The sequence below is a fragment of the Glycine max genome, chromosome 15, assembly GCF_000004515.6.
Source record: "Glycine max cultivar Williams 82 chromosome 15, Glycine_max_v4.0, whole genome shotgun sequence".
Lineage (NCBI taxonomy): Eukaryota > Viridiplantae > Streptophyta > Magnoliopsida > Fabales > Fabaceae > Glycine > Glycine max.
The window spans coordinates 12,488,061-12,498,677 of record NC_038251.2 but is presented as its reverse complement, the minus strand read 5'-3'; the positions used below and the strand labels follow the sequence as shown (position 1 = coordinate 12,498,677).

The 10,617-nt window shown below is 31.7% G+C and overlaps 1 protein-coding gene across 5 annotated transcripts; it reads left to right on the top strand.

The window, feature by feature from the left end:
• The first annotated feature begins 2,655 nt into the window (after nt 1–2,655).
• LOC100788717 (sucrose synthase 2) lies at nt 2,656–10,278 on the top strand. 5 transcript variants are annotated; one of them, XM_003547342.5, is made up of 15 exons: nt 2,656–2,969; nt 3,086–3,218; nt 3,344–3,495; nt 3,901–4,093; nt 4,430–4,548; nt 4,692–4,908; nt 5,269–5,364; nt 5,447–5,620; nt 6,114–6,230; nt 6,368–6,534; nt 7,145–7,369; nt 8,015–8,336; nt 8,976–9,220; nt 9,306–9,444; nt 9,954–10,278. In XM_003547342.5, the coding sequence occupies exons 1-15, from the start codon at nt 2,890–2,892 to the stop codon at nt 9,981–9,983; spliced, it is 2,409 nt and encodes an 802-aa protein (XP_003547390.1). In that variant the 5' UTR covers nt 2,656–2,889; the 3' UTR covers nt 9,984–10,278. The 5 variants fall into 5 exon arrangements, with proteins under 5 accessions (XP_003547390.1, XP_006597734.1, XP_025981545.1 ...); XM_026125760.2 differs by lacking the exon at nt 2,656–2,969 and adding an exon at nt 2,982–3,000; XM_006597671.4 differs by lacking the exon at nt 5,269–5,364 and having other exon boundaries at nt 2,657–2,969.
• The last annotated feature ends 339 nt before the right edge of the window (nt 10,279–10,617 follow it).

The window sequence follows — 10,617 nt, the reverse complement described above, 5'->3', positions numbered from 1 at the left end:
ACACCACCCACAATGTTGATGTTGTCTACTAAGGATGCTAGAAGATTTATGGAATATTCAATTTTAATTCTCATGTCAACCAGTAAAACAAATTAATACTTTTTAAGTTCAGTGGCTAGTGAGTCTTAAAGAGGCATATTCAAAGACTGTTCTTATGTACTAACCGTTTTTTAATGTGGTTGGTACATAAAAACAGTCTTTAAATGTGCATGTTTTTTAAGGCAGTTATTATAGAATTATTGTAGTTGTAAATCATTTTCAACGTCATTGCCTTCAAAGAAGGTTTTACAACCATTGTTAAAATCTATTTAGAACTGTCTTTGAAAAGCTTATTTCTAGTAGTGACCCCATTAAACGGATTTAGATAGTCATGCACTAAAGTATAAATAATACTACATCCGGTACTTATTATAATTAAGAAATAAATAATAGTGTATTTTATGCTATCATTTATTTCTTATAATAAAGATCACTCTTTGTAATGTTTTGTGATATTTCGGTTCGTTCTTGAGCTTGATTAGTTACCGGATATATTCAAATTACTAGCACTAACAGGGATGGAATTTGGTGTTTTGGTCGTTATCTGATCTAGGTATGGTTATATATGAGGCTACACTTATTTGAGTTATGAAAAAGCCATTAAACAAAGTAGTTTCAACTCTAATTGATCTAGTCTTCAAATCAGATAGATCAATCATGGTAAAGGACATGGGGAATCTAATTCCTAACTGGACCCTTCTACAACTTGTTTTTATATATTGAGAAATAAGCTTAATGTCCTAATGCTCGATCTAGTCTTCATTTTCAGTGAGCCCTTCTAAAATAAATTTACTTCTTTTGCATTCAAATCTTGAGAAATAAGTATAAATTTACTTTATTTCTTTTTATGAAAATCTATCTGGCTAATAATTGCATTTTAATTTATTTTATTGGTTGTATGACTAGGTTAATTATGTTTACCATCTACTTTTACCTTTAAAAGTGATGAAATAATTCTTATATTGTAAATTTTAGTTAATTAATTACTTAACGATACATTTTTAAGATTTAATTTTTTTAGTAGGGTAACTATAAAAAATAAAATTCCTCCTTTAAATATACAAGCATCAAATTTGATGCAAAAGTTTCATAATTATGTGTTTTTCAAAATAATCCAAGAATATATATTAGAAAATATATTTACTTGAAAGATAAACTAAATATTTTTTTCTTTTAAAAATCCAAAATTACAAATGCCAATCATAAGTTTCACATGTCATCGAGAATTTTTCTAAATATAAAAAAATGATATTTACTTTTATGAAAAATTCTTATCAACTACTATTCTAAAGGGCAAAAAGAAAAATAAAAATGAGAGAAAAAAATTAACAAAATGGAAAGAATAGTAATTGGAAAAAGAGAATATTTGTTTTAGCCTATCAAAAATCAAGATGTCAAACTCTTATATAGTATTTTTAAGTTTGTTTCATTGCAAAGATTAATAAATAATGTTTAATCATCAAATCAATTATAACTAAATTAATATAAAAGGAAGGGCATAAAAAATAATTGATTGCAAATGTCGTCATATATATCTTTTAAGATAGAAATAATATAAAAGAAAAAACTATTAAAAAAATTTCAACTCGATTATTTAAAAAAAATTGAAATTATTTTTTAATGAATTTACCATAAAGACTATAAAAAGGAACTAATTAATGTATTTTATAAATAAAAAACTAAAGAGAATATAAAACTTAAAATTATATATATATATATATATATATATATATATATATATATATATATATATATATATATATATATGAGATTTGTTAACATAGATCCACTTATTTTTTTAGAAGGAGTAGGTTAGCAACATACCTACATTTAGGTGTATTTTAAGAACAATTATAGTTATAATATATTAATGTACATCAACTATTTTTTTTAGAAAGAACACGTTACCAAATTACAACTAGACATATTTTAAAAATAATTATAGTTATAATTTACTAACATGTTTTTTAAAAAATAAATAAGTATACGTTAGTAAATTCATATATATATGAAATAATTTACACTCGTTTTTCATAGAAGAAATAAATTAAGAAAGTATAACTATGCTTAAAATACATTCAAAATGTTAGTTGTTAACTTATTCTTTCTTAGAAAACAATCGTGTGTGCTTATAGTAATAAACATGTCCCTGAAAAGAATCATGAATATTGACCTCGGTCAACCTTGTATAATTTGGATTGATCCAAATTTAATATTTTTAAGTTGAAATGACCCGTCATGGGAATTGAATCTTATCGTTTTTTTTATTGGTAAGTTCTCAGTTTTATTTTATTAGAATTAAAATGTTATTGTGAGATTTAAATCTACCACCTGTCCACGTCTCCTCCTCCTTTCTCCCTTCAACTCTTCAAACCTTTATTCCAATCACCAAGCTAACTTACTGGAATTGAATTGAGACAAGACGTAATTTGAGTAATCTTAAACGTGTGTTTATCGACTAATTAAGACAGGAAAACCTCATGAATGTAATGAAACTTGCCTTGGGGCGACAAGTTTCAGAAGCGGCAACAAAAGAACAAGTCCACCGTTTGAGAATTTAAATTAAGAGTGTAAGAAACAGCAGTATTCTGTGTTGTGGGGCGACAAGTGCATGCAGCCACCTCTTCCTTTCCAAGTGCCAAGTGCAAACAACAATGCCAATTTCTACACTCTATTCCTTTTCTTTCCCTTTCTTCCCTTATCACTTGCCTCTTCCCCTATAAATACACACCTTGACCTCATCTCCAATGTCCTTCTCTTCCTTTCTCTCTCTCACACACTTTGCTTTGTGTCGTCATTCTGTCTCTCTTTTCCAATGCTTCACCCACTTTTTGCCATTTTTTATTAACCATGCCCGCTACCAGTGTGAGGGAGAGGGTGCTAGACACCCTCTCTAGGTACCGCAACGAGTTCATCTCTCTTCTCTCCAGGTGAAGGTTAAGTTGTGATTTTGGCAACTGGGTATTCTTAAATTCATCTTTATGAATGCTAAGTATGTGTATTGTGTGTGATAAGTAAATAAATAATTACTCTTTTTGTTGCAAAGGTATGTTGCTGGGGGCAAAGGAATACTACAACCACATGACCTGCTGTACGAGGTAGAAAAGCTTCTTGAAGAGGATGAAGGGATGCAGAAACTCAAAGATAGCCCTTTTGTCAAAGAGCTAGAATCTGCAAAGGCTAGCTCAATATCTCTCTCTTAAGTTTTAGCTCTGATATCGATAAATGACAGACAATACTTGAATTTTCACAAGTTTTCCTTGTTATTGCAGTTCTTAAAAAGTTATTCTTTCTGTTGTGACAGGAAGCAATAGTTCTGCCTCCTTTTGTGTCTATAGCTTTGCGTCCAAGACCTGGTGTTTGGGAGTATGTTCGTGTTGATGCATTTGAACTCAGTGTGGATAATCTGAGTGTTGCAGAATATCTCCGACTCAAAGAAGAACTTGTAGATGGACAGTAAGGGTTGTCTGACTTATCTCTGTTATGTGAATTATTTTCTTCAGTACTATTGAATGTTGTATTTATTGCCTAGAAACCTGAATTATTTTCATTTCTTTTAGTTGTCAAGCCTCTACAGGTCAATATTCTTACCTCTGTGAGTCCGTATTCTCCCCTCTGCAGGTTGACTTGAGAATACTGAGTTTAGAACATGCAGAGATACTGGCTATTGGGACTTGATTAAAAAAATAAATACAAATTCAGGGACCCAATTGAAAAAATAATTCATGAACCCAGTTAAAAATGATCAGATAGTTAAGACACCTGCAGATTAATTCAACCTTTTTGTGTGGCATTCTATAATTTGATTTTGGTTTCGCAGAGAAATGTAATTATAACATGATTTTTGAAAATTTGATCCAGGTGCACTGACAAATATGTGCTTGAACTAGACTTTGAGCCATTTAATGTTACGCTCCCTAGACCAACTCGATCATCCTCCATTGGTGACGGGGTTCAATTTCTCAACCGACATCTGTCATCGTTCATGTTTCGTAGCAAAGAAAGTTTGGAACCTCTCCTTGCATTTCTTCGCACACACAGATATGATGGTCATGTAAGTTTGTCTAGTATATGGATGAAAGCAATATTTAGTCATTTAGAAACAGTGATGTATAATTATATATCTCAGTAATATTGCATGATTCACCGAAATCTTAGAAACAGTGATACTTATATGCAGTAATTTTGCATGATTCACAGAAATCTTAAAATACCAATGAATAAATATATTCTTTTGATGGTGAAGATTTGTTCTTTTAGTAAACATTAAATTTCATTGCTACTCTTATTTTACCTTCCTCATTTGTTATAGTTCATGAATTATTTCAGTGCTGTTTCAACTTGCTGGCTGTAAATTTTCAAATATTTTTATTACAAATATATTATGTAGGCAATGATGCTAAATGACCGCATTTATAACTTATCCAAGCTCCAGTCTTCCTTGGCAAAGGCAGAAGAATTACTTTCTAGACTACTACCCAATGCACCATATTCTGACTTTGAATATGAGTAAGCAAGAATCTCTACAAACTGATGTAATTATGAATTTTCATGAGTTTTGGAGCTATTTACTTACAGGTAGAAGTAGCTATTCTTTTACTGGATTCACTAGATTAGATATTAATTTTTTCTTCCTCATTATTTGGGTGTAGACTACAAGGATTGGGATTTGAGAGAGGTTGGGGTGATACAGCAGAGAGGGTGTCAGAAATGGTGCATCTTCTCCTAGAAATCCTTCAAGCTCCTGATCCAAACACCTTAGAGTCATTTCTAGGAAGAATTCCTATGGTGTTCAATGTCGTAGTTGTATCACCCCATGGTTACTTTGGCCAAGCAAATATCCTGGGTTTGCCTGATACTGGAGGACAGGTATTATTTTATAAGTTTTATTGAATTCTACATGACATCAATTACAAGTGAAATTACCACCAAGCACGTGAATCAACTGGCTTGGAATTGTTCCAGCTTAACTTGAGGACTCGGGTTCAAGTCCTGGGCATGCAACTGTGTTGAATACTTGGAGAGAAAGCTTTGCTGCCCATAGTGGTCCTATCCGGCTCGAACAGGATTGTCTCCGGTGGAGAATACCTTTGGTTTAGACCAAAAAACATTACAAGTGAAATTGAACAATTGTTTATTATGCTTATGATGTTGGCTTCTTTGTACTCTAAGAACTATAAATCCTCATGCTGATTAATTATAAGTAATACTGTCACTCATGATGGACAGCTTGTTTATATACTTGATCAAGTACGTGCTTTGGAAAATGAAATGCTGATCAAAATTCAAAAACAAGGACTTGATGTGTCTCCAAAAATTCTAATCGTATGTGATTCCAAAAGTGCTATTCTAGGTATGACAAGAAATATTTTATCACATTTTATTGAAAGCCTTGTGGTGCTTCTAGGTTACTAGATTGATACCAGAGGCAAAAGGGACAACATGCAATCAGAGACTGGAAAGAGTTAGTGGAACTGAACACTCATACATACTGCGAGTACCTTTTAGAACTAAGAATGGGATTTTGAGAAAATGGATTTCAAGGTTTGACATGTGGCCTTATCTAGAGACATTTGCAGAGGTAAGTATCAGCTGATGCTTAAATTTTGATCTTGTCTTGCCTCGTTATTCTTTCTCTTCTCCCTTTCTCCATGCACTAGTACAAAAAGGAAGTTAAATAAGTATATATACATTTCTAGTTTTCCACATTTACATTTTATTATTTATCTTGCTTTGGAATTGGTTGTTATGGCTAGCCTTTGAGGCAAACTGAGCTCAAGTTAATACAGTTGAAAGTTTGGAAGTATGCATGAAACTAAAAGTTCTTTTTGGTCAATAAGTGATAAAACATTTTGAAGCATTTTTTTTATAACTTGGAAACATTTTTTTTGTCAACTGATATCAGGGAAATTTTGATATATGTAATAATTAGCTTAAGAATTGTCAGATTTTTTTTCTGCATTTAATTTACATGCCAGGAATCCAGGATGCTGAGCAATTGTTGACCTTATATGCCACAATAGTCTAATGGCATTTCTGATTTATGGAATATGACTGTCTCTTACTTTATAAAGGATGCATCACACGAAATTGCGGGTGAGTTACAAGGAATTCCAGATCTGATAATTGGCAACTGCAGTGATGGAAATCTTGTTGCAACCTTGTTATCTTATAAGCTAGGAATCACACAGGTGCGCTAACTCTTCAACATCTACTTATTATCAAATTCAAAGATCAATCAACTTCAAAATTCATAATCACCCATTATTTTGGTCTGAAAGGATTCCAAGACTTTCTTAATGTTATCTTTACTGAACTTTCCATGTAGTGCAACATAGCTCATGCCTTGGAGAAGACTAAGCATCCTGATTCTGATATATATTGGAAAAAATATGAAGACAAGTACCATTTTACTTGTCAATTCACAGCTGACCTTATTGCAATGAACAATGCAGATTTTATAATCACTAGTACATACCAAGAAATTGCAGGAAGGTAAGTTCTTTTATAGAAACATAATACTTAAAATAAATGTTTGATTATTGTTTTCATCACACTAGTAATCAATGTTTCAAAGATTAATTTCTCTTTAAGACATATGTCACATTATATTTTACATATCATGTGATCTTTGTACAGTGGTCTAATTTGGATCATCCTGTCACAATCTAACAATATCCCTTTTTATCTCTTTTTGTCTATTAATAATTTGGTTTCCCATGTTATACTTTTCATATCTCCAAAAATGCACAGAGCAACTAAGCATTCATGATACTGACTGTGCATATTCAATTTTCCACTAATTTTTGTTAGACTCAAAAGTTAAATTGAAGTAATATTGATGAAGGATTTCTGTTTCTCATATGACTTAACTTAGTCATGAGTCATGACCGCATGATGAGAATTTCTAACGTAACTTGGAGTCAATAAGATTTCATCAAAGAATAATTGAATGGTATCCTTAAGTACTGGTTCTTTAACGTAGTTGTTTGATGAATTAGCTCTATCCACTTTTTTCTTCAGTTGACTACATGTGACTTTGTAAATATATTGTTTGATTTGCATATCACATTATTCCCTAACATTATTTATTACTTTGCTTCAGCAAGAATAATGTTGGACAATATGAGAGCTACACTGCCTTCACTCTTCCAGGACTGTATCGTGTTGTTCATGGCATTGATGTTTTTGATCCCAAGTTTAATATCGTGTCTCCTGGTGCGGACATGTGCATATATTTTCCATACTCGGACAGAGAAAGGAGACTAACTTCTCTACATGGTTCAATTGAAAAACTGGTATATGGTGCTGAACAGAATGAAGAGCACATGTGAGGATTTATCAATAAGATAAATGTTTGCATGATAAAAAAAGACACATTTTGTTCTCTTCCACTTTTTGTTTTTTAAATTGACTTTTTTGCACTGGCATCGTATCTAACTTGGATATTTAAAGATCAAATTAACAGCAGTTGCATTAATCGCTATCTAATGAACTAACTTCAATAAATACTATTTCAGCCTCTTCTCTAAGACATATGATTGAGCTAATAATGCACAAGGATAGACTTTTTCTTGATTGTAAGAAGCTGCCGTTGCTAAATTGATAAAAATAAATAAATAAATACAGTTAATCGTAATGTCCTATGTGGCATACTGTAGGGTAAGCCAAACCTAAATTGTTTTCATGAAGCCTCTAATTGGACCTGTTGTTCACTCCTAATATGACAATTAATACCCTAATCATGTTGTAGTTAATAAGAAACTTTGCTGGTTTATAGTTTCAAATTTTGAATATATGGCTTTAATCTTCACTTGGTTAAAATTGCACTGGCTAAGTGTAGCAGGTTTTGTGTTTCTGAAATGCATTTTCTTATGAATTAAGTAAAAACATTTCTTGCAATTCCTCTATTTCTCTTGTAACAATAATTGCAGATAATATTCTTCTTTAATATCTCTTTTTTTGGCTGATGCAGAGGCTTGTTAAATGATAGATCAAAGCCAATTATCTTTTCTATGGCAAGAATTGATCCAGTGAAAAATATAACAGGGCTTGTTGAATGCTTTGGTAAAAGCTCCAAGCTGAGAGAGCTTGTGAATCTTGTGGTAGTTGGTGGCTACATTGATGTACAGAAGTCTACGGACATAGAAGAAATGAGGGAGATAGAGAAAATGCACAATCTCATAGAAGAATACAACTTACATGGCCAATTCCGTTGGATAAAGGCCCAAATGAATCGCGCTCGTAATGGAGAGCTCTACCGTTATATTGCTGATGTGAAAGGTGCTTTTGTGCAGGTAGGAGAAAGAGAAGTATTCTTTTGAGTAATTAATGATTAACGTAACACTAAGATTTTCCACCCAGTATCCACCTAGAACACGTGGTTGTATAAATATGATTGACTTTGTCTTACAAGTAATTAAGAGTAAATGAATGTGGTTATATATTATTGTCGATTTGTACTTGTAGCACTAATGGTTAAATGTCTCTCAAGTAGTTAACAGTGTCACGAGATTTTTGAAATGTTTAATAGTGGTTAACTTAGTCTCAGAAGTGATTAGAATAAATTATGCATATACAAATTATCAGTTTGTAGGAGTGGTATTAATGATTAAATTTGTCTCATAAGTAGTTAATAGTGTGATGAGGATATTGTAATGTCTAATAGTAGTTAACTTTGCAGTCACAAGAGATTGTGATTAAGAGTAAATGAATGTGTTTATACAATTATCAATCTGTACTTGTAGTACTAATGGTTAAACATGCTTCACAAGTGATTAATGGAGTATGAGGTTATTTGAAATATTATATTTAATGGTGATTAACTATCCCGATGAACAATCCCCAGTGGAACGATTATAATTTTTCATTCATTTTGAGCAATTAGATGTTTGGAGGCTATGTATATTCAATCATGTTCTTGTTACCTGTTGCAGCCTGCTCTTTATGAAGCGTTTGGCCTAACAGTTGTGGAAGCAATGACATGTGGTCTTCCTACATTTGCCACTTGTCATGGTGGCCCAGCTGAGATAATTGAACATGGCGTTTCTGGATTTCATATTGAGCCACATCACCCGGATCATGTTGCTGCAATTTTAATTAACTTTTTTGAGCAATGCCAGAGTGATCCTGGCTACTGGAACAAGATTTCTGATGCAGGGCTTAGGCGCATTCATGAGAGGTCTACTTTTGCTAGGTGTATATTTTAAGAGATGAATCTTCCTCTACTTAGAAACTGACTTTTATTTTCTGTTTTAATTTTGTAGGTATACATGGAAGATATACTCTGAGAGACTATTGACTTTAGCTGGTGTGTATGGCTTCTGGAAGCATGTGTCTAAGCTTGAGAAGAGAGAAACTAGGAGGTACTTGGAGATGTTTTACATTCTCAAGTTCAGGGATTTGGTAAGCCATATTTCCCTCAACAATTTTTGTGTTCAACCTTTATGCCTTTCACTTTATTAGAATCAAGGTTTTAAAAAATGGTTTTCAGCTGCAACGTCAATGTTTTTAGGGTGTCTACAACCCTAACATGACTGCAATTGTAGTCCTATCAGTCGCATTTGTCCACAATTTTTCGCACTACATATCAAGGAACTTAACAAAACCGCAACCACAATTTAAATTCATCATGAGAATTTTTATGTGCCATTTTCTTCTTCTTCCTTCTATTGTAGCCTCCTTGGCCAATAATATATATATATATATATATATATATATTGGTCTATGCACCTGTTTAGGATTATGTCTTATGCTTCAATGCATTTTTCATCTGAAGTTATGACTTAATGAAATGGCTGTTTCCTAGTTGCAAAGCTTTGTTTTCATAAATAACTACTAGGAATTCTTGAAATTCCATGTAGAATGAATCAAATAATCTTGATGATGTTTCACACTACCTTATGTTTTTTCAGGTAAAATCAATTCCACTGGCAGTCAATTAGCATCTTCAACTTCGTTAAAGGAGTTTTTCTGCTTGATGCTCACTGATGAATTTACTAATAGAACAAATGAGAATGCTATATGAACTTTGTTTTGTAAATTTGCTTTTCTTTTTTTATTTAAAAATTGATTTTCTTTGTTACTTTATATATTTGATTTTATTGGGTATAAATAGAACATATTGAACTCTTCGTTTAGAAGAGACAATGCATGTTATAGCTCTATGAAGGTGTTCAAGTGATCAGTGGACGGTGTAGAAATCCACAGAAATCATAATTATAAAAGTTGGCTGTGTTCTATGGGGTGTTCTACTTACTCTTTCATTCTTTGATATTATAAAAAGACCTATGATTTTAGTCTTTCTGAAACGAGTGAACTTTTATTTTAATTTTTGTAAAAAAATGGTTTTTATTTCTCAATATGAAATTATTACTTCCTTTCTTTCATTATAATACAATAGGGTGTATAAGAGGAAAAAAATTATTTTAAAATAACTGTAATTTTAATTTTTTAATATAACATTAATTAATTTTTTTCACTCATGCCCCTTATATATATTAATGATGAATTATAAAATCTAAAAATAAATTAATTATGATGTAAAATTAATTTTGTAAAATTATTATTCTTATTCAT

Bases quoted from the DNA above. Each gene is read 5' to 3' on its own strand.
- LOC100788717 (XM_003547342.5), top strand. From the start codon at position 2,890: ATGCCCGCTACCAGTGTGAGGGAGAGGGTGCTAGACACCCTCTCTAGG. The intron at 3,496-3,900 runs GTAAGGGTTGTC...AATTTGATCCAG, and splicing joins GAAGAACTTGTAGATGGACA to GTGCACTGACAAATATGTGC. The intron at 6,231-6,367 runs GTGCGCTAACTC...CTTTCCATGTAG, and splicing joins ATAAGCTAGGAATCACACAG to TGCAACATAGCTCATGCCTT.